Below are 24,604 nucleotides of genomic sequence, written 5' to 3'. Positions count from 1 at the left end.
CATCATTTTTTCGCCCCATGGCGGTTGGCCTTAACATGGCTGTATTGCAGCAAAGCTGACTTTAGTTTTTCTACTTTGGACACATGGGAAGTCGGTGCGCGTTTGATTTGGAGGCGTGTTAAACTCAAGCAAATACTGCCAAATGAATCAGCGGTGTGTTTTGGCTTTCTTTCCTGCATATTTTTAATTCGACCCGCTAGATAATTAGATCTATTTCATCAGTCCCGTCAGGGTCGAAGTGACGGCAGTTACCTGTATACTCCGTTTCATACGTATCAAGCAACATTGCGAATGCTAGAGCAGCGTTTTTATTATTGCCAGCATTCATGACTAAACTATAGCGCTCAACATATAAAAGCAAGAAATAGGAATGTGTTATGTAGTTTGGAGCAACATTAACTTTATACATTATAGTCATAATATGTGCAGAAATTATTATTACATACAAAACGTCACAGATTCGAACCTACTCACTACAAAACTTGGGTAGACTGCTTTAAAATTAAAAAGAAAGAAAGAGAGGTTTTTCAACTATACAAAGAGGGCCCTAAAAAAATTAAAAAAATCAAGCAACGAGAAGTCTGTATATCAAAACAAGCACAGTGCCATTCACTTCATCGGCCCACAAGACTTGACAAGTGACGATTGGCACTCAGAAGTCTAGTGCAATATTCTATGCTAGATACATGTAACATAGTGCCCTCTGTACTGACTGGAAATGAAATGCAGCACCTTTGTTGTATAGCAGAAAAAACGTTATTGTTTTGGAAATAAGGCTAGTCTGCCCAACAGAATGAGTTGAGCAACATGTTTGTGTGACTGCGCAGTTTGCACAACTTGCACCGCCTGCACTCACGACCAAACATAGTGTCACATTTAGAAGGCACAAAGTGCACAAGAAACGTGATTGACATGACCCTGCCTCCACAAGTTATAGTTGTAATATATGAAGACTATTCTGCAGAAGACCATCACATGTCAAAAACCACTTCACTGTGAAACATGACTGCACTATTCATGAGTGGCTTCTACACCTTTTCCTGCTAAGTACGAACTGCAGTATGGGCACAGAACAGGTCTTCAGGTGGCATTTAGGAGGCAGTACATAACAAAAAGATGACTCAGAAGGGTTTGGGTGCGAGCTAGTTGGTACGGATTATTCATTTTTAAAACAGCGCCAAAAAACACGGACAAGGGACAGAGCTCGTCCCGTGTTCTCCCTTATCTGAGTTTTTTTGGCGCTGTTTTAAAAATGAATGAAGCATAACAAAAAGTTGTTAAGCGCAAGATCCAGTGACAAATACGTTCTTGTTGTATCCATGGAACAAGCCTTTTATTATTTCACATTGCAGAAACAATGGCATAGCCCACCTGTACAATAAAATGTTAACACCAGTGCTACCTACATCTACGTGTTTTTCGTTGGAGACTATGCCAGACCACGCTTCTGCATCTCCTGTAAAACAGAAAAAAAAAAAAAAGTCAAGTGGTTATCACCACATGAACAACTAGCCAATATTATGCATGTGTCAAGTGCTGCTGTTCCAGTAAAAAGATATGAAAGAAAACACTGTTGGGCCCGAAGACTCGTGGTAAAGGTGTGATAGCACTATGTGGAGAATGTGGCAATATCGGACACATACTGGTGGCCTTGTCTACTTTAACAAGTACATTTATTATTGGTCCATGCTGCCCTCCTCTGAGATGAAAATGACTGCTTACTAAAAAAATACACTGGTGACAGCTGAGCTAATGTGCTTTGACATCTTGTTTAGGTAATTGTGTATCTCTCTGTGTATACATTCCACATATAGAACATTCAATGACAGCCCATATTTGAAAGACTAATTTGGACATATATTTATGAGGTAGAAATGTGTATGCCATTGGGTAAGCTTATCCAACAGCGCACAACATCATTCCTTGATGGGCCACTCCAGCAGGCAATGCAATGTTCTGATGAAGGATGAAGTGAGCGCTTTTCGTTACAGGTGGTTACGATGAAGAGATTAATGCCAACTAAGCGGTGAGCGCCAGTAAAAAAGTTAAGACTAACTTATTTGCAATTGTAGAAGTGTACACTAGTGATACTGCTCAACATAATATTTCTTTTTATAGTGTGCCTTTTAAAAACGTAAGGGCCAACCAAAGCTTTGAGATTTGTTTAGACTGACCAGAATTATGCACTGCGAGAGTTTGACAGTATGGACGTGTTATATGTGGTTGAATGCACAGCTAAATAAAGTTTTTGGTAGACAGAAGCCACCAAAAATTTTTTTCCTTGTGGTCTAGCTCAGTAGCCTAAAATTGTTCAGTGCAGTGCTCAAGCAAAGAACACCAGGTTGCACTTTTCAGTTCCACAATTCACGTATTGGCTGAAGGTGAACTGCCATGTTTTGTCAGGAGCACAGGAGCACTACGCAGTACACGGCACAAATAAAACTTTGTCCTCTGGTGCAGTAAAACATGACTGCTTCAGTTGGAATTCAAGATGGAATGTCAGCAGACTGCTTTTTAAACCATTTGGATATTTTTTTTCTCATCTTACACATATCTGCACAAGTGTAAAGCTTTCATTTGTTTTTGTGCTTTCTGTGTAAGTGTGTTTGTACTACGTGCTGGCCGCCACGTTCCAAGGCAATTATGCATCGTGGAGAAGGCATTTAAGGTTTTGATGGGGCTTGTTCAGCTACACAGCCAAGTACTGCTTACATGCAGGAAAAGAAAGATGGTGGCCTCTTTGGTCATTACTATAAAATCAGCAGAACAAACTAAAAATTGTGCAACGCAGCCTGCAATAGTGCACAGAGCTCTTTCAACGCAACTCCCAGCCAAATCAGTGGCATGCAGCCAGCTTCACATACTTACAATGTCCAACATTTTCATTTTCCAAGAATCTCTAAAAAAAAAAGAGATAAGGTGCCTTCTCAAGTGGGGGTGCGCGAGTTGACTCCTAAATTTGAAATGTAAACTAACTTCCTTTAGCTTTTGAACAGACCATTCTCGAAACCGGAATATCTTGAGTCGCGAATAATTAATGCAATCTCGCAGATAACCCCAAACCATGATCCTTCCAGATGCACATAGGAGTGCATCACAAAGTTAGAAAGTTACAGCACTGCAGCAACGTTTACACGAATTGCATTAATTTTATCTTCTACCTTTAAAACAAAAACAAAACCTGCCATGGTACGTGGGAACATCCATCACCTCTGCTGCACATGGCATGTGAATGCGAAGTTTCTAGAATGATGCATCAAATACCACCTTTCTGCTCAAAAGATATACTGAGGTAAATAAAGCGCTGTAAAAGCATTCTTTAATGACCTACAGAAATTCTAGATCTAAGTGCATAGGTAACACTTCAGCACACAGAAACTTGCATTGGTAAGGGCTTCCGTGTGCATGCTGTAAATCATGGACAGTCAATCTCAGTGGTGTAGGCACATTGCCACTGCTCACACGTGTCGTGAAGAACCAGAGATAAGTGGTGCCATGAAAACGCATCATCTAGCATACATATTACAAGTAAACACAAGGCACATGAAAACCTTTACACTTTCTTCAAGTGTTCTAATTTTATTAGAAGTTTGCCATAATAGTACCTGTGCATGTAATTGTAACTCCCATCTCCAGGCAAAGGGAGGGAGAAAAAAAAAGAGAAAACAATCGTATAGAACAACTCTTCAATATTTATATGAACAACCCCACACTATTAAGGACCGACCACACGGAGCACGGCTTACACGCCTGGTTATGCGTCTGCATCAGCTTACACAACTCGGTGCTGGTCACACTACCAGGCTCTGGACTGACAGCCTCTGAGAACTGAACCACTTCATACAATATGAAGTTTTTCTCTCTCTCCTTTTGCAGAATTGGTACATGCCTCTTATACGCACCTCGCGAGGGAGGATACCTAAGTGTCGCACAGATCTGAACATGCCAGATATTGGATATGTGCCTGGGAAGGGGGGAGTGGGGCAAGTTATGGTGCAGCCGCTCCTTTTCCTTTCTTTCTTCTAACAACTAAAAATAATAGTTGCTTTTTCCACAATCAGACGGGCACGCTGATGCAGACAGGGTGTGTGGTTGGGCCATTATCAGCACAAAGGAAGATTTTAGAAACAATTTTACATGTTCGGTCATTACCCTTCACCACCACTCTCTCTAAGCACGAGTCATTTTACTTATGTTTTACCCTCTTTGAAGTGATACTAATGGCATATTCGGGTGGTCGTGTTAGAGCGCTCTGGTAGCGCTACAAAGGACATGCAAAACAGTCACTAAGCGTTACCGTTTGCATAAACGGGTTCCTTAGATGATAATGAAGCAGGATCATCACTTCCATATCCGGATATTGTCGTAATACAGCTTTAAAGTTGCTTTTCACCACTTTTGTAGCACGGACAGAGCGCTGCGAAACGACTACTCGAATATGCCATAGATTTTCTATATTTAATTTTGTTTTTGATTTTGTTTTCTTTTTTTCATATTTGTTCCGAACACTCAAGCCCCGCTAATAAGCATATAATGAATGCATTCTTCTGAGAAAAATTCAATGTTTAAATCTACCTCTGTACACTGTTATTCAATTCTCTATGATTCAAGCTTATATATACTTTCCTGCCTTTAAGGCACAAGGATTCCAAGAAAATATAGCTGGTCTGTCGGAAAAATGCGGTGCAGTGCATTTTCTAAACAAGTGCTGCGTTTATAGTGAGAACTACTATGATGAAACCAGCAACCACACAGAATAGAAGCTATAACAGAGCTGAGTTCGTTTTCTACGTAAGCTAATTTCAGGCCCAACCAGCTTTCACTTCAGTGAGCCTCACACATACACCTATATCTGTAAACCTGCTTCATGTATAAGAGCATGCGCACCTGCAGCATGGCAGCCCCCATCTGGGCAGGCGATTTGGTGACGGTGACGCCGGCTGCCTTGAGGGCTTCTATTTTTTCCTTTGCACCTCCTTTGCCACCGGCTATGATGGCACCTGCATGCCCCATTCGCCGACCTGGTGGTGCTGTCAGGCCCGCAATGAAGGACACCACAGGCTTGGCGTTTGTGCCCTGCACAAAAATTCCGCAGCACATTAACTTCAAGCACGTTCAAAGCACAGGAAGAAAATAAAGCTGCTCATCTACACCACATTACTATGAAGAGTGGCAACACGAACACCACACATCTTCACAAACATAACAGTAAAACCTCGTTCATTTGGATTTCACAGGACTGTAAAAAAATGTCTGACTTATCTGCATGTCGAATCCTCAAATAGACTGAGAAAACAAAGAACAAATGTTTACTGTATCAACATGCCTTTATTCAGTGAAGAAATCTATTACTCACATTTCTATTTTTCATGAAACTTGCGCAGAAACTGCAATTTTTCTATATCTTGCGTAAACAATGAGAGCTGCAACCTCTGAGGAGGGTCGTGCAAGTTTTTTCACTATGTGGTACTAGCAGAACATGTGCAACACATACATCTTTATCTGGACAGAGGTGTTTTTCACTACCGTGTACATCTCCAATTATTTTATCACTCATGTGATCAAGCCACGACGTTCAACGCAAGTGTGCTACATTCGACATGCCTTTCATCATAATTGGTTAATTGCTTTTACGAGGCTTGTCACATTGCATGTCTTGCACTAAATCAAAATGAAACCACCTGCCATAGCGCCAATTGAAGAATTAATCACTGAAATGGACATGGAAATACAGGGCCAATGCAGCATCATGCATGGTGCACAACACAAAGTACCAGCAAGCTTCCTACCTTCCCATTCCACCAGTGATATGTACATCGCTGCAGCGTTTCGGTTGGAAGTTAGCATTGACATTTCATGGCATATTGTGGTGCTCCAAACCTGCTGCATTTTAAGGTTTGTCCAAGTGAACCGCAGCACAGTCAAATACTTCCAAATTAACAGGCACCTTATGCCAGTGAAATCTTGATATAACGAACTTTAGGGGACCGTGGTAAATGGTTCATTATTCTGAAAAATCGTATGTGAAAGCCCCAAAATTTACCATTCCGCCCATTAAATCATTAGTTCATAAGTTGTCCCCATATGAGCTATCCACGAAAACGTCGCTGTTGGCTCTCGGCCTGCGTTGTTACTATTTGCCATAGATTCCGACCCCACACAACCACCGAAGCACTGTGTTATAAGAGTGATGCACTCAGAACAGACGCTGACGCTGAGAAAACTACCGGCAAAAAGGAAGCTCCATGTTTCCTCCAAAGCTGGTTTGTTTGTTTTTCACATTCCTTGCCTAAGCAACACAACTGTCTTGCTCAAAGCGGACACCTGAACTATTTCAAAGCACAAGCGGGCGTAAATGACATCGCCCGGAAAGTATAAAGTGTGACCGTGTGGCAACCCCATGAGACGGAGGTTACACTTCTCCGCGCGCATAGCTAGTATAGCCGCAGAAAGAAGCATGAAAGAGGTGCGCGGAAAGAAGGCTGAAAGAAGGAAGAGACGTGCCTTCGTTGCTAGGCGACACTTGTCTGGGCGGAGCATGCGCTTGCAAAACCTGACGCATCGGCGCCTCAGCTAGTGTTTGAATGGCCCTGCGAGTGACAATCGCCACTTCGGGACCTTTTAAGAAAGAACGGCTCGCCTGACTGTTCAGATGACACACTGTTACCTTGCCTCGAAACGAAAAAGCGCGAGTCGATAGTGAAGCTATCTTGCAGTGATGCCCGACACGATGCGCGCCTTCTCGCTTCGCGGGTCCCGCTGCTCTACTGAGCAGTGGAATATCCGTCCACGCGAGGCCTTCGGGCACACTGCGTGGCTGTAGAGCACAAGGGTGCTGTCCTAAATCAGGGCCTTACCCATTGCAACGCGCCGGCATGTCATCTGCCATCCTTAGGCTTGGCTGGTATGGAAAAGGCATGGGTGAAAGAACCTGCGTGCATGCGTGGGTGTGGGTTTCCCTTGTGCATGTCTCTGTCACCAATTCGAGTGATCATCGCACTGCTTTCGAGGTTTTTTCGGAGCTTGTGGAGTGATTATCGTGGGCGACTGGCCTTTCGAGAGGCTGCCGCCCCGCTTTCCGACACGTCAATGCCACCCGTGCCAGTGTACTTTTCTTTTTTTTCAGAGGCGCCGTCTCAGCTTTTCCGAACCCATGTGCCGCGGCATCCGCTTTCTGCACCTTGTCGTCTGCTAGCATACCGTTTCGGCTGCCGTGACTGGATACACGAAAATATAAGAATCCCCAGATTTTGGAATATTAGTTCGTAGTACTGAGGCATTGTTAACATGACATGGAAACTAAATAACAATCGTTATTCTGAAAAGTTTGGTATTCTGAAGTTTGTAGTACTGAAATATTTTTACACTGAAACTATAAGAAGTCAGCAGGGGATTTCTGAAAAGTTCGTTAATGTGGGGTTCGTAGTAACGAGATTTTACTACAACACATACATTTGCCGGGACCAGATGGCAGGTCCTCTAATTTTCTAATTAAAGGGAGTTGAAGTAACACGGTTTTACTGTATGTTCTAAATGAGCCCCTAGCTGTGAAAATGTCAAAAAAGAAAAGAACAAGAAAACATAGAAGAGCCTGTACATGTTACAATGGATCTTGTACATACAGCATGTACTTTCATATATAACAGACCATTTATTCACTTAGTACTTGTTTGGTATGCATATATTATTCATCATCATGCAACACATTTTTATTTTAATGAACCTGGCTATAATAGACTTATAGTGAACTTTTATTGGGCAAACTTGTCTAGATTAGGCATATAAAATGTATTTTGCTACAATGGTGGCTGCGTGCAGCACTGCACTGCATCCAACTTTTTCCAAGCAAGCTGCCCGCATACCGTGCCACGCGATGCCCTGCCAAAAAGCCACTTTTTGAGATGACCATGCAAGTGGCTCACTGCCACCCACTGCTGTTGGCTTGGTGTCAAGCAGGTGCCGAGGGTGCTGCTAGGCCTAGCCTGCTTTGCTTTGAAACTGTAGCGGACGAAGCTTAAACAACCATTGATGATCACAAAATGCATCACTTTGAGAACTCTTTACCTTCTGCTTGCATCAATTAGCAAAAAATAAAAAATAAAATAAATAAAAATAAAATCAGCTGCTATTCACAGCGTCCAGACTGCAAAGCATGTGATGCAGTTGAGCAATTTTGCATCCACATGCTGACATGGCTAGGTGCAGGAAGTTGAACTTCCCTCACGTTGTCATACGAGTGATCTGCGATACGAGTTGGACTCGTATCACAGCTCTCATTCGTGCTTGACGTTTGACAGTGGTTGTTGCTTGTCACGAAAGATAAAATTAAACATCAATTTATTCTATCGACAATTATTCTGTGCGAAAAACAAATGGTAGCCGATGTTTTGCGTTGGCAGCGGCGGCAACATGCCCAGTGCGGCTTGCACAGCGAGGAGTTGGCCGCAACACCAGAAATATCACTTGAACCCCCTTCACCATCAGGAAAATCTCGCCGTCGTGTAGGAAAACCATGGGGAACTGCCATTTGTTGGCAGCCAGCATCCAGAAAACGGAGGACAGCAAGGTGTTGTGCCACTAGTGTGTTCACACCATTATCAAAATTTGTTTTGTGTATGTGTGTCTTTTAACTTTAGATTTTTTTAATAGCTTTTCTGGTAGCCTCCGGGTCCCAATAACCATATACTAGACGGCGGTATATGCAAAGTTCTGCCGTATCACTACATACTACAGCCCTAATTTAGGACAGAGCTAACTTCGGTGTAACGAACTTTTCTTGTTGGATTATTAGTGATTTTAATGAGCTTTGAGTGTATTGTGAAAAAAAGAAGAAAACTAATTGGAGTTGTCTCTGCAAGACACAACGAAAAAAATTGCATAGATTCAACGCACAATCTGGAATCTATGTGAAGTGGTTAATTAAATGCTATAAATTTAGCCATTTCATACCTGCGTGTTTCACGAAAAGGAAACTGGCACGCTCATGTGCCCTCGCGCAACCATGCAAGACAATGCGACGACTCTAATGTTGGTGTATATTTCTTAATTTCGTCTCATTTCTTTTCAATGTACCACCCGCTTCTTGGCCAATCCCCCCATTTTAGGTATGTGCCACAGTATGGAAATCACCATCATGAAAATGCAACGATCACCTCAAAGAGCTAGTTGATGTTAGAATGATAGAAGTATATACATGTGATTGTGGCATAATGGTTAGAGCATTGGGCTGTGCTGGGGAGCCGAGGTTTGATACCAGCTTTGAGCATTGAGCATTCCATTTCCTTTTTCTTTAAGTGTGAGCTATTCAGCAAGACAGCAGCAGCAGCACCCAGCCAGCCAGCAGCCAGGGTCAGGAAATTCGGGAAGGGTTCGCAAAGGTAACTTCACTTTAAGATATTCTACACCTCCAACATTTTACAAGTAGAATTTCATTGGATATTATCATCATCACTTCTTTGGCCTTAAGGGCCCCTTGATGGGGCAGTACATAAGGGGGGATGGGGGGGGGGGGAATAAATGGTAACCACGGGTCACAAAGATAAAGCACATTAATAGAGATTGCAAAAACAGGTAAACACAGTAGACACATGAAAATGACAATGCCGATAAACACGAAAAGGCGCTTACTACTGGGGCTGTGGACAATACTGGTGTAATAATAACTGTTTAAATTTTACAGAATTTATTTAATTGACAATACCGTCAGGAATATTTGGTAAAATGATATATCACTACTCACCGAATTGTGCTTTTCGAGATATTCAGCAGCACTTTCCTCGGCATTCCCACCAATTTCTCCTATGAGTATAATACCTACAATTCAAAAGACAAGAGGAGCCAAAATTACTTAAATGATAACTGCACACAGGCTTGTACAGACATTAACTATATTTCACATGATACATACTTTTCAAATGACAAACACGATAACAGAACGGCATCTGAAAAAAAGGTTCTTGCATCTGCAAATCTTTAAAAAGATGTGAGCACCTGCCTGTGTGCTGACGTTCAGTACATCTGACAACACGAAAGAGTGATACAAGCAATGTTAAGTATACGTACGCAGAGTACATTTAAGTACTTATGTCACCTGCTATGCCCCTTCCCTCCACTATAATTTCACAGCTTCCTTTCTACGTTTTTAAAGCAACTGTTGCCTCATGAGGTGTACACGACGGCAAGACAAATGTTGACGAAAAATAGGAAGCCGATGAAGGTGTGAACCACTCACACAAAAGCACTAGAGAGAAAGTGGGCAGAAAACAAGTTGAACTGAAAGTCGCAAAGCAGCATGAGCTTTTAAATCCTTTGAGGGTCGCACTGTACATGCATGGCGGCAGAAACAAGTCCCAAGTGGTCATGGCTGTACATGCACGGCGGCAACTGAACATTCTTTTCTCTCCGAAGGTGCTGCAACCTTTCGTGACTTCTAGAAAAATTGTTAGTGTGCTGCTGCCCCTCAGCTTCGGCCAAAACGAATCTTTTTGCTTTGCTCTATGGTGGCTCTATGGCTGCCACTGCGGTTATTCCTACTTCACGTAGTTTACTGTCACATGCTTACGCCTGCGCTTGCGTACTTTAATCTCAACATTCTTGTGCATGTCGTTTTTAGTTACGGCCGTCAGGAAAACTGATTTCTATCTCGTTTCTTATAAACTAAAAGCGTTAACACGAAATGCTCGCCCACATGGATCTTTCGTAGCGTGTTATTAATTCCTTTGCTTATCAGCAGATGCTCGCGAACCGACGACTCTGCCACGTCTGCTTCGGCAAGAACAGATAGAATCTCATCTAGCGATCTGACAATTGATAACTGCAAGTTTCTCCCTTGCTTCGCTTTTTTGACTGATGTGCACAACTGAGTTTGCTTGCGGGCTCTCATATGACAGTGCCTCACTTTCACTATAATCCTGGGGCCATATTTTTGACAATCCACTTCATTTTCCAGTCTTCTGGCCCTTGGTCATTGCTTCGGACGTGGCTCAGAGACAGCTGCACAGCTGTCTATGCTGGGACTGCACCCTCGGCGCAACACATGATAAAAGAGGAAAATGAAATGGAACGTTTCAAAATACGGGCCCTAGTTCCATCAAACCTATTAAAAACATAAATATAAATTGTGTGAATTTTATTACATTTGTAAAGAAAATTGGTTATGCGCCAGTTTATCTATGTACAGGGTGATCCACTCTCATACGAACATGGCGCAGCGTGGCCGTGCATCAAAGCCAAGTGGCGCAGGGGCACAGGGGCTTGGAGCACGCCGTGCTTTAGCAGATGACAAGTAGCCCCATCTCTCAGCCCCTGTGCACCTGCACTCCACGGAGCGCTGCCACGCTGCGTCGTGTTCGTACTAAGAGTGGACGACCCTGTACATATTAAAATAAATCATGTAACAAATTGCACACATTAAACAAGACTTTATCGCTTTATTGTCACCTAATAATATTTTTGCTTGATTTTTGCTCAAAATAGGTCATGCTGAAGAATTTAAATCTGCAATAAAAAAAATGTGAATCGGGGGGAAAACGCATTTCTCGAAAAAATGTGACTTCAAAGGGTTAATGGAGACGTCATAGAAGAAGTTCCATACAAATGTTTTTCTGTCGCAATGAAAGTCATATTCACACTTGCATGTGCCTACCCTTGCCCTCATTCCCCCACCAAGTTCATCAGATTCCATGCAATATAAGGCCCTGAAGAGCTGGCACCTTGTGCGAGTTCATTAAGAATTTGTTACTGCATCACACTAATGCAGTAACACTATCAACAGTTGCACAAGCGCTCTGGCTAGACAGGGTAGTAGTCATTGTAGCAACACTAGCAAATTCAAGCAAGTCTAACACAATATCTTGGAGGAGTGTTATTTTCACTATCATTTCTATGCGTGAACAAGAACCATAATAGCTGTTTTTCGAATTATACAATTTCTGGATTATATTAGAGCTGATGCATGAATGGCTTTGGACTGCATGTTTTTTGTTTGTTTTTCTAAAGAGGGCGGGGAGGTGCACAAGAATGGTTGCCAGTGCAACCTTCAGACTGACACACATGCTAATTTTTTACCCTTCCAGGATGAATGAACAATCACATCCATACAAATCACATCCCATACAATGTAGTCTGTCATATTAGTGAGGAAATGTCCCTTAGTCATGTGCTCAACTGCACGTGAAGGTTGGCATCATGAAATGGGGCCTTACAGATGCTTTCTGGCATTGGTGTCCAGCCGCTTCTTTTCATACTACAAATGACATTATTTGTAAAAGCATATGCCACAGCTGTTGGGAGGCAGAATGGAGCCGCCACCGTGAACATTTGCTGGTAAAACAGGTACAAGCACATTCCCAGCCAGGTGGTCAGCCAATTTGGCATTGCAATGATTTGAAAAGGGTACACAGATTCCACATGATAAATTGCCAGCTTCGCACTGGAGTACTTCCTTATTCAATCTTCTCTCAAGCTCGAGAATGGAATGTTATATAAAGGTAATGCTTACAGATGTGCAAATTGTATTAGAAATGACTACTTATTGCACGATGAGGACTTTCCTCTCTTCTAGATATTGTCTTAGAAAGCAAATGTAACAAATTAATTGGGTCATTAAAAAATTTTCAGTATTGTCTAACACTATGTAATATTGCTACTACTCTATTTATGCTCAAGCCAACTCAATATGCCACTGTTACATGTTTAACATATGCGCTAATGAGCGTTATGCTTGTATTTGGAGTTTCACCTACACCTGCCACAATCATCTTGGCACAGAAACTTCTAAGATAATATGCATTCACCAAGGCATGGTTCAATGAAGCACTGAAGGTTGTCACCACTCACCCTTTGTGTCTGGGTCTTTCAAGAAGATGTCGATGCAGTCAATGAAGTTGGTCCCATTAAAGGGGTCTCCACCAATTCCAACACACAGTGACTGGCCAAGGCCCACTTGTGTTGTCTGATGTACCGCCTCATAGGTCAAAGTGCCTGATCTCGACACAATGCCAATCTTGCCCTTCTGGTGAATGTGGCCGGGCATGATGCCAATCTTGCACTCTTCAGGCTGAAACACCAAAAACAACCAGATCCAAACTGAAGTTTTTCTTATGAGCTGTGGAAGCAGTCTTATTACAAATGTCACTTATTAAAAAGAACTGATATTTTAGGACCTATATATATTCCTTGTTTGCAATTAACAACTCAATAATGCAAATGGGGCATATATAATGTGCTATGCTTCGCACAAGGCTCAAGAGCACATGTGATTTTTAGTGTGCAGTCAACTGTTTGTTTATTTAACAACTCCAGATGCAGCCTGGTTAAGTTTCTATTTCTATCCCTGTTTACCTTAGCCAATGACCAAGCCACAATAAAATTATTAAATTCTGGGGTTTTATGTGCCAAAACCACGATCTCATCATGAGGCATGACCTGAACATGCCACAGTGTGGCCTGCGGTAAGCTATGTGTTCTGGAGGTGGCTTGGAACCTGCCATGAGATAAAGATCCCTGGCCTATGCCATCAGTCAGACAACTGTTTACAGCCAGGCAGCCTATTGGCAGCAAAAATGTCCCTTGGTTGGGCTTCACATTATTTAAGAACACGCATAAGACACCATAACTCCTTTGTGTGATGTACGCTTTTTCACCAGAGGCTTTGGGCACAAAAGGCATTATTCAAGGCAAAAATATTGCCAAATGAAGCTTGTAGTGAGGAAGAAAGAACACCATAAGCCTCCGGTGAAGGTGCTCGAAGCATTAGAAATAATGTCCTAGAGCACAGAATGCTGCTCCACCAAAGTTAATTCTTCGCGCATGTTTTTAGTTGCTCAACTTTAACAAGACTAAACATTTTGTGCGTCATTTTACCTTTATGATGCCGGGGCAGTTCGGCCCAACAAGGCGTGTCTTGCTCTGTTGAACAAGCTGGTTCTTGACACGCACCATGTCTTGCTGTGGGATTCCCTCAGTGATGCAAACGACCAATGGGATTTCAGCTTCCATGGCCTCTAAGATGGCCTTGGCAGCGCCGGGGGCAGGCACGTAGATGACACTTGCATCAGCTCCCGTTTCTGCCCGAGCCTGTGAGTGAATTACGCAACAACAATCAAGCTACAGTGCACAGGATCTCACAGTAATCCAGCAAACAGGATCAGGCTACAGTAAACTTCTAAACTTGGCATTTAATACAGACTGTTATATTGTAATTATGGAAAATGGCAGCTGCCTATTTCTGCAACTTACAAGTTGCATGATTTGACCTTTTTGCCAGCGGTTTGGCAAAAGATTATCAAAAAAATTATTTTTGCATCAATATCTACTATTTTCTTTATCTGCCAAGTTTGTTATCTATTTCAGTCATGATAGCAATTTTAGAACATATAGGACAGGTGATTTTTGGCCTGTGTCGACGCTAAAACGGCACATATTCGATGACACAGTACTTGTGTTCTGGAGCCTCGTGTGCTGCAATCTTGATCGATGCTTCTGGATCCTACTAATGTTTCATGTGTGAGTACGTGTACATATTCCTGAATGTTCTTGATTAGATGTGACATTTGTTTGTTTTCTTCATTTTCTCAAAATATCCTGCTAATCTTAAAAAAACAAAAACAAAAAAACTTCAAGCAAAATTTCTTCGAATTTTAAAAGCCCGACGTTTCGGAGCCCACTTTTGTGCAGTAGTTACTCCTTTTGTGCAGTAGTTAATTGTTCCCAAAACAAAAGAAAATGTTCAAAAAAAAAATTGTATCACGAAATAATGAACCTTTAAAAAATATTTATTTTTAGAATCAGAATAAAAAACTAAACAAGCCTGACAACTTTTATCAAATTTCGTCAAAAAATTGAAAAAAAAAAAAAGGTAGCTTTCAAACTGCCTTAAACTGCTGTTTTTACTCGGAGGAAGACAATATTCACTAATGTTGAAAGTTGGGTTAGTTGGTTACTGGTATTATGAAACATGGTTGCAGCACTAGGGAGAACACAAATACGAGCTGCACAGGACAGGGCGGTGGATAACATCAACTGGCTTTACTAATGGATGGATGCTTACATGTATGAAAGACAAAATCACATGAAAATTTGACAGTGCACGTCATATCTTCTAAATCGTCCATCATGCATTCTCTTGGCCAAGTAATCAGTTTCTTTACTCGAGATCCCAACAGAAGATGTACTAATGCAGTTGAGTGTCTTGTACACCAAAGTTTGACAGCACATGTGTACCGGGTAGAATTACGGCTGAAAAGTGCATTGATATGCAAAGCCTTTTGCAGACAAGTCAATAACTGCATTAGCACACCTTCTATTGGCAAGTAAAGAAATTGTTTACTTCGCCATGAGGATGTGTGGTGCACACGCATGATGGACCATTTGGAAGATATTACATGTACTCTCAAATTTTGATGTACCAAATATGTCTCATGTATGTAAGCATTGGCGCAATAAAGCCAGTTATCTGTGCAGATCATGTTTATGTCTCAGTCTTCCCTAGCACTGTAACCATGTTTCATGACAATATTCACATTTGTACAGTAGGCAGCTGCCATAGTTTGACAGTGTATAATCAAGCATATATGCCTACAGGTCTGTCCCAAAAGTTCATGCAGTGAATCAGCAAAAAAGTGGGAGAGGGTGTAGCGGCGCCACTCTCTCCACTTCAAAGGACCCGGTTGACCTCTACTAGAACCGGACTGCTGTATGACAAGGCAGAATTTAATGCATGCTCCAAGGGCGGCATTTCAAGGATGTGACGACAATTCAAAAGAAAATTACATTACTGCTGAAGTGTTCAACAGAAAAAAGGACTTCCAATTAAGGGTGCTTCCAGCAATGGAAGGAGAGTTGGAACCAGTGTATTGTGTCTAATAGGAAGTATCCTGAACGTGACCGCATTGATGTATCTGAAAGATTGTGAAATAAATTTTTCTTTAATGTACTGCACGCATTTTTGGCAGACCTCTCATATGTAAAAGCAGATGGTGCAAAGTGAAGTCAGCCTTGAGCTACCTATAATGCAACTAAATACGGGATGATTTTGAACTGCCATTTGACATAAAAGCTTTTAAGAATCTCAACATGCACACCAAAGTGGTGTACACATGAATGCAATCAATTTATCCTGCACAGTACAAAACATTACTGGAAAATAGCATCACTGCTTTCCAAATTCCAGGCCTGTGAAGATATTTAAGAATTTAAATACAAGTTCAGTATTTTATTTTATACTTTATTTGATAATCATTCTGTATTTTCACTACTATTTCAGTCCTGCATGGAGAAAACACTCCCATAACTTGTTACTGTTTACTAGCCACTGCGAGCACTAGTACTGCTTTAAGGTCACCCAAGAAATACTCATCTAGTCTTGAAACTTTAAAGTGGGGGAGTATTTTTTGCTGCAAGGAAGCACCCCTGCTATAAACAGTAAATGCCAGCAGAGAAGGCATGCAGCAACAGGCTCTGCTTTGTGTGATAGCGTGCAGCGATACAAGAAGCAATGCATTAATCTTTGGCTACCTAGACTGTTTATATGCAACCAAGGTTTGGTTTCCTTGACTCACCATGTTTCTGCCACGTGAGGCATGGTAATGGGAAGTGTTATAAGCTTTTTTTTTTTTTCTTCAATGTGTTGTTTTTCTCTGTAATTACGATTATTGTATTTGTAATACCATAAATGATATGATGCTGTTTTTCTTGAAGTTCAATATATGACCTTTATGTTTGTAATTAACCCCCCTACGATAATGCCCAACTCGGGCGCTGTAGGTATTTGTAATAAAATGTAATAAAAAAAATGTTTCCTGTGTGACAACAAACTTTTTTACTCTTGCAGTATGTAACCAATCAAACTACTCACGTGTGCCTATTTAAGCACTGCTGCTGTGCTACATTATTGCGAGTGTCAAGACAAAAAAATTAGTGACCCTTCACCCATTGCTCGCTCATGGGTCCAGATGGACACACTTTCATGGAAGTTTACTTGCAAATGCCCGATTTGCTATGAAGGGCCCGATTGGAAATTTTAACTATACACTGGAAGTTGCAAAATGCTGTCTAGGGATTGCGTTACCAAAAGAATTTTTCAAATCGGTTTATTATTGGCGGAGATGGAAGAAGTTGAATGCCCTGTTACCATACCGCCAGGAGGCGAGCATGACTGCCAACACTGCTCTCCGCCTCTAGCAGTGTCCACAAGCGCCATTCTTTCCCCACCTTCTCCCATACCGGGACCGCGTCGAGTTCACGTGACGAGCACCGGCTCTTTTTTTTTCCTTTTTTCTCTTCTTTTTTTGCTGGACAGCCCATTTCCAGTGGCGGCGTTACGTATTCCGCATTGGATGATTAACCGAAGTATGTGTCATGACGAGTGGCATTGCTAGGAATGTGATTTATGTCATGGCGTTAATGTGTGTGTTACCTCGAAACTCTCGACAGCGGTGCTTCCTTGAGAGGGAGGACGCGTGATGTTTGGTTAAAAATTTCAGTTGTTTTCATGGCACGCAGCACTGTAATACTTTGGAGATGCGATCATCAGCTCACTTGTATGCGCTGCACTTTTACTGCCTTTAGCTCCTACACTTTGTCCTTCTGATTGTTCATGTTTGGCCCATTAATTTAACTATCCCAACACCCTTCATAATTAAATATTGGTTCTTATGTTCTCCTTTGTTTGTCATCATCACTTGCACTAATGCTGGGTGCAATACAGAACATCACACAAAACAACCATGGCGTATTCCGTTTCTCGCTTGTGAATCTGTGCCAAACATATTCCTACCACTTACCTCTTTGACACTGTTGAAGACTGGGAGACCCAAATGAGTCTGGCCACCTTTACCAGGGGACACCCCGGCAACGAGCCGAGTGCCATACTCTAGTGCCTGCTTACTGTGGAATGTACCCTGCAAAATTAACAATACACACAGAAAGGCAGCAGGAAGTCAGTCCACCAATTCCATTCCCTTTTTACAGCAACATAATCTAAGTCTTCCTAAAAAGACGGAAAAATCAAACTACTGTTACATTGCTCTTCTGAAACTAAATTCAATGTCTGCGCACCAAAACAAGATGACTTATAAGCAGAACAAGCTGCACTTGAAGTCAAAACTATGCTTTCTCAATCTGTACCACACTCCGACTATATCAGTGACAAATTCATTGCCAATAATATAAATTTTGCAGTCTTTTCATTGATCTCTGCTCCTCTCCTGCAGGGAAATAAAACTTTAAAAAGTTGCCAGGTTGAATTTGCTGTTTGTTTATGAATATCATGATTAAAAAATGGCTTATCCCATTCCAGCTGCTTCAGGAATTCAATCGTTGCAGTGCCACCTGTTCTTAGCTATTTACTTGTCTTTTCAGAGACCCGAACCTCAGCCATTGGTAAAAATGGTGTGCTTGCCACTTTTCAAGTGGAACATATGGATCTGACAACACTCATGAAAAAATGTTCTTGGCTATGAAGTGAAGGCTACAAACTGAAGTGTGTGGCAGCACCATTGCTGGAGATAGTTCTGCAATTTTGTTCACTTTTTATAATAGAGAAAATAAACGAGGTGATTCCATCCAGAACTCACAACCGTCCTCTTCAGGAAAGTAAAGGAGCTAGCCAAGTCAGAAAAACCAAAACCTGTGCCCACATACACCCAGACCAATACTGTCTATAAATTGAGACATCTGTAATAATAAATCTAAATAGGAAAACAGAGAACATTTATTAACAGGGGAGCTGTTTAAGGCAGAGGTTGAACCGTGCCGAGCGACAGGTGGGTGGAGCCAAGGAGAGAGAGAGAGACGGTGGCATAGCGGCGGCACGACGTTTTCAGGGGAGAGATAGTGGGGTGGGGGGGGGGGGGGGGGGGGGGTTATACTGAGCAGTATAAAAGTGTGCACTGTCGGCATAAAGCATTCCGACATTCGGTGACAAGTAAGGTGAGGACGAAGAAGCAACTGTCTCCGGAAGAAGAAGCGGCGCGGCCGGAAAAACTACGGGAAGCTGCTCGAGCATGGGCCCAACGATGACGTGCCGACCCAGAGTTCCAGGCAAGGGAAGCTGAGGCTAAGTGACGGCGAAGATCTGAAGACCCTGAGTTTCGAGTGAGGGAGGCGGCGTCGCGGCAGCGGTACGAAGAGACTCATCGGGAAGTTAAAGCCAAGTTAAAGCCACTAGCTTCGCTGTTTCATCAGTTTTAGCGACGTTAAGTAAAGCTGCGCTGTTTTTGAGAAAAAAATGCTGTTTGAAAGTTCGTTTCAGTGCATCGCACTGGTGCACTGGAATAGAAATTTGATATCACCTGAGCAACTTGAAGAGCGTTATACTAGTCAACACTATTTAAAAAAAATTGCAATGCAGTTTGAAGCACCTAGTGAATAATGAGGGCTATGATGGCAAGCTTCATGGTAATCGAATTGTCAGCAACACAGCTTCGACTCAAAGTGAGACCAACAGAAGAGCAGTGAGAGCTACAGCTTGCTGACAAAGCTAGCACGTAAGAGAAATAAGCTGCTGTGTCTTCTCTGGCTTCTGCGCACGAGATGCCAGTAGAACAGATTAAGGTTGTAGAGGGTCCAGTCTTTGTCTTACCACGTACACATCAAAGAACACATGCATATCTAAGCTACCATGTGACTGCCACGATGGAAGAGACACTGGCCAGAGCCATTGTAGTGAAGGCAACATGCCGCCTGCTTTTCACCACTAGTGGGCGAGGGGCAGAAGAGCCCTTGTCCATAATGATTCTGTCTGTATTAATAAGGAGACAAACTACATGAGCTTCTACAGGCCTTTCATGTTTCTGCCCTGTCCATTGTCCAGACAACGAGTTTCCATATTAACAAGGCACAATTCCATTGGCAAAGTTCGGCGGCCGCAAAAATTATCTATAATTTGAGGTGTTGATATTAAGAGGAATCTTTAGCTCAGACCCAACTCTGATACCGACTATTCAAATACATATAAAACACAGAAACGCTTTTCTGAGATAACAACTGTGCCAATTTTAGTGTAATTTGTTAATTCTAGTGACTGTTTCAAGCAGAATTTTAATTTAGGGCCTGAATTGTTTAAAAGGAATTTTCAAAAATTGGCAAGATTGAAAACGATAGAAGCAAGAAGTTTACAAATTTGTAGCTCTGCACCAAGAACAGATATTGCAGTTCTGTAAACTGCATCCAAGAGCATCGAAAGTGAACAAATTTGATATATCAATATATATCTTACGTGAATTTGTTACATTGTTTGCAAAAGAGTTTTGCAAAAGTCCTACTCAAATATTAGTGGTATATATGAGAGCCATGTATAATACATCAATTTTGTCCGCTTTAGATGTACTATTAGATGCTGTTTACAGAATTTTGACATTTTTTTATTGCTCAGTTGGAGTTGGAAACTTGATAGTTTCGTTAATGAAAATTTGCAATTTTCATCAATTTTTATTAAAAAATTTATGACCTAAATCGAGAACTTGCTACCAACAGTCACTAGATTGTAACTTTTTCTTTTAATTGCAACAAACCTGATCAAATTTGATACAGTGGTTGCCAAGAAAAACGATTTCTCCTTTCCCATGTATTTAGATGGGAGCCTAGAAAGCTTCCTCTTAATGAGTCACATTAACAAGGCAAAACTGTATTTCAGAGGTTACAGCAAGCAATATGCTCACGCAGCATAGCTCATATTGCCTAAACTTGTAAACTTGGTGTTGCTGATGTGCAACGCAGCACAAAACAGAGAAATGAACAGTGTAGCAAAAGAGAAAGAGGATCAAAAGGAAAAGGCTTTTAAAAGGGCGTAATGAGCAAATAGAAGCATAGTCAGGGACACTGCATGTGGCAGTGTAATCCATAGAATTCGGCTTAGGAGACATACGTTCTTGTTTCAGATACCCGATGACAATAGTCAAGAGGAGAGGAGAATTTGTTATAATACTTTTGAGCAACAGCAACAACCTGCGAGCAAGTTATGCTTAATATTCATAAGCACTCACTATAATCAACCACAGGTATGCAGGTAAGAGAGTTGCGCAAAGAGAGATATAATCTGTTGCCTGCTCAGCTCCACACATGAAGCACACAGACATGCCACTGCTTTGCAATTACGGGCAACATCTAAATGGCAGTTGTGTCACTGGAAGTCTGAGCCAGTTCAGATTTCAAAATCAACAATGTGCTCCAACTGTTTCACATCAGCCATGCATTAATGTAAGCAATATATGTAAAAATTGCTGCTAGAAAGCTGCTACAACTTCAATAGCTGTGAGAATTTGTGTTTGTGCACCTTTGTGTACTAAAGGAATCACTCCACCAAAGGATTGCAATGGCATTATTGAGTTTATATGTTGCACATTACAGGTACGCAAAGCACAGTGGTGTATTGAATACCATTCACTCACACAGGTATGCACCCACAAACATGCAGCCTAGAAGTGTCATGCAATTAGAATGCAGATGGGTGTTTTAATCATCTCACAATTGTTTTCACCATGCAGGAATAGATGTGTGCCCATTTGGCCAAGCTTACCTGTTTGCCAGTAAAGCCTTGACATATAACCTTAGTATCTTTGTTGATTTTTAAGGCATTCCGTGTATTTGTATAGCAAGTTCGAACACCTAAGGGGAAGGCTGCAACAAAGAGAAAACGCATCGGTGTCAGCATTTGCAGCAGGACCAGAGAGACTTTGGCAGGTAACATGTGCAGGAGCTTGCAGATGACAACGATCCCATCACAGTACGTTTTTCTTTTGTTTTTGTTTTCCCCGAGGGCACGTACGGGTGCACACACGCCCGCACGCACACAAACACACACAAGAAGACAAACTAAATGCTTGGAAGACAGTCTTGCAAATCAACAGTACATTTAAGTTTGTTCTTTTTGTGACAAGGCAACGTTCGTCAGTACAGAAGTCTCACGTCACCTGGTGACAAAGATAACACCGCCCGCGCCTTTATGGCAGCATCTGTCCTGCCTCTTGACCTCCTAGCAATAATGAGGTCACAATGCCAACTTTTCATCAAAGTTAACACCGAAAAGAAGCGTAAATACACTGACATTCGTCGACTGCTCAGATTGCTTAACTGACCTCCTGAAATCGGAAGCACGGCAATTGGCGTACGTTTTAATCATCTTCATTCGGCATCTAGTCACAATTGCAAGTACTTTTTATTAGTCCTATCGACGTTTCATACAAGTGAGTACGAAGCCATGTAACAGGTCTCGACTTATCTTGCGGTAACAATAAACGGTCTCTGTTTCGCTTTGCAACAGTGGCAAGATCTACTTCACCGATGCAGAGAGGTCAAATGCGTCGTTGCTTGCGCTAATGCGATCGATACGAAAACGTGAACGACTAAAGCATGGTGCCTCAACTAGTAACACCACATTAACGTGGCGGCTAAACACATCTGCGGGCGAAACTCTGGTAGCAGCCACATATATTACAGTTTGGTACGTAGTACTATCGCATAACTGTCTTTGCCCTGAGCGTCCGGTCATCGGGTTCCCACGTGTTAACGTTGCGCACACTTTTCTTATCAAACAGAAGCCTTTTTGCATTGTCAATATGTGTCACAAGTATTTTATTGTCCCACAAGGACAGTTAAAAACTACATAATTATCGAAATCAGTGAGCACAGCTCAGCACGCTACAAATGTGTCCGCAATCACCTGTATCTCGCGAAGAATAAGAGCTCAAACTCGGGCAGCCACCCAATGCGGTGTGAATAAAATCAGCATTTCTCCGCGAAGCAAGGCGAAGGAATGAAGAACCACGCATAATAACTTACTTGCAGACGCCCTGGAGACAAACCTGCAGCATGCCATGACTACCTTCGTCCCGGAGAGGTCTGCCCATAGTGGCCAGATCGGCCAGATCGCAAAGGCTGAAGGGTGGCCAAAGGAGAAAGTCCGGATGAACGGGACAAAAGCGCTCCAAAGTACACATGCGAACGTGCACGCTCGAGGTGGGACCGCGAAAACGGGAATTTTCCCGCCAAAATTCAAATATGTGAGCGCTAAAATGCGTGAAATTAGTTTGAATGGTCCGGAAGATGAAAACGTCAAGTTGGACGAGTTAATAGGGCTATTTTTTTATTTTTTTTTTAACCTACACTGGCTACACGAGTGTAGCTAGTGCAGGAAATCGCTTTTTTTTTTTTTTTTAAACTTGGTGTGAATTATCCAAGCACTCCTTATAAGCCGGATCACATATGACACCCCGTATCTACTCCTCAAGAAAGCTGAAATTGAAAAACTCAACATCGTCATCAGAAAGGCAATCAAGAGCGCACTAGGACTTCCCAGTACGACCTCAACCACGACACTACTCAAACTTGGCCTCCACAACACCTGGGAAGAAATGAGTGAAGCGCACGGGGCCAGCCAGCTGGAACGCCCTTAAGCTGACTCAAACAGGAAGAGCAGTACTTCGCAAACTCGCATACAGCGAAAACTTCATAGCAGAATCAGACGTGAAAGCCCGATTGCCGCCACTTCTCCGTGACTCTATCTCAGTCGCTCCAATACCTCGAAACATGCATGCAACACACCACAAAGACAGAATTAAGACAAGCAAGAGTTCGAGCGCTAAGCAAGAAATACTCAAGGAACCCCAACACGAGATATACAGATGCAGCAAAATACCCACCCACGAAACACACAAGCAGCTATTTGATATCTAAAAGATGTCTTGAACGGATAATTCAAAAGTCTAATAGCTGTCCTGGTCAAGCGATTTTCTAGCCGTGGACGTCTACAGGTACTTCAGTAAGCCCTGCTAACGTTACGCTAAAAGTTGGCCAATAAACATCTCGACAAGAACAACTTCAAGAATTGTATTAGACGTTCCCAGAATTCTGTAATTATGGCTCTGGAAACATTATGCAGGCTTTTATAAAACATCTTGACAAGAACAAGTTAATAATTTTATTAGACGTTCCCAGAATTCTGTTATAAATTATAACAAAATTCTTAATTAAGCTATAAAAGCCTGCATATTGTTTCCGAAGTCTTAACGTATAATGGCTTCAGAAACAATATGCAGGCTTTTATAGCTGTCTTTAAAGCAGCATTTATGGATTGTCATTCTACAGTGACGTGGTAAGCAAAATTATTTATTGGCCCCATCCGTATGCTAGCTTCATAGTACACATGTTACTATATAGAACTGAAAATTAAATTGAAGCATTACATTATATTATTTATAATAACTTGCATAAAATTGTTTAACATATATCAAATCTGCAATACACTTCCAAAGCAAATGAGCATAACAACATGCAGAAAAAAAAATTACCTGACCATGTGAGAAAGCGGCTTTATTGACTAATAAAGGATGCATGCAGAATTATTTTACAAAATTTTTTAATACAGTAGAAAAGGTGATCACAGAAAATAAGACGTAGCTGCAGTAACCACAGCAATCCAGGTCTCTTCCCTCTTGGATACCGCTGGCTGCCCACAGAAGTTCGCTCTGTAATACAACAGTGAAGAAAAAAGTGAGTAAGCCACACTTGATTTACAATAAAGATGTGTGATTCGGTATTTCAAATAGCAACATATGTGCCGTTGTTTTACCTCGGTCACATTTACTTTATAAATTTAAGCAATACT

At 41.8% G+C, this 24,604-nt stretch overlaps 1 protein-coding gene across 2 annotated transcripts; it reads right to left on the bottom strand.

Moving 5' to 3' along the window:
• Positions 1-1,305: 1,305 nt before the first annotated feature.
• Positions 1,306-22,928, bottom strand: LOC119458781 (succinate--CoA ligase [ADP/GDP-forming] subunit alpha, mitochondrial). Of its 2 annotated transcripts, none has more exons than XM_037720653.2 (8): positions 22,780-22,928; positions 21,518-21,618; positions 17,784-17,900; positions 13,864-14,076; positions 12,838-13,057; positions 9,740-9,813; positions 4,888-5,076; positions 1,306-1,456 (listed from the first exon to the last, which is right to left on the bottom strand). In XM_037720653.2, exons 1-8 carry the CDS (start codon positions 22,814-22,816, stop codon positions 1,430-1,432), a joined length of 978 nt encoding a protein of 325 aa, XP_037576581.1. In that variant the 5' UTR covers positions 22,817-22,928; the 3' UTR covers positions 1,306-1,429. The 2 variants fall into 2 exon arrangements, with proteins under 2 accessions (XP_037576581.1, XP_037576574.1); XM_037720646.2 differs by lacking the exon at positions 1,306-1,456 and adding an exon at positions 1,510-2,899.
• Between the last annotated feature and the right edge of the window lie 1,676 nt (positions 22,929-24,604).

This window comes from Dermacentor silvarum, chromosome 1, assembly GCF_013339745.2.
Source record: "Dermacentor silvarum isolate Dsil-2018 chromosome 1, BIME_Dsil_1.4, whole genome shotgun sequence".
Lineage (NCBI taxonomy): Eukaryota > Metazoa > Arthropoda > Arachnida > Ixodida > Ixodidae > Dermacentor > Dermacentor silvarum.
This window is presented reverse-complemented; position numbering and strand designations above follow the sequence as displayed.

Excerpts from the sequence above, each read along its gene's own strand:
- LOC119458781 (XM_037720646.2), bottom strand. The coding sequence starts at position 22,816 with ATGGCATGCTGCAGGTTTGTCTCCAGGGCGTCTGCAA. Across the intron at positions 14,077-17,783 it reads TCTTCAACAGTGTCAAAGAG|GCTCGGGCAGAAACGGGAGC; the intron begins GTAAGTGGTAGG and ends ATTCACTCACAG. Across the intron at positions 9,814-12,837 it reads GAAAGACCCAGACACAAAGG|GTATTATACTCATAGGAGAA; the intron begins GTGAGTGGTGAC and ends TTTGAATTGTAG.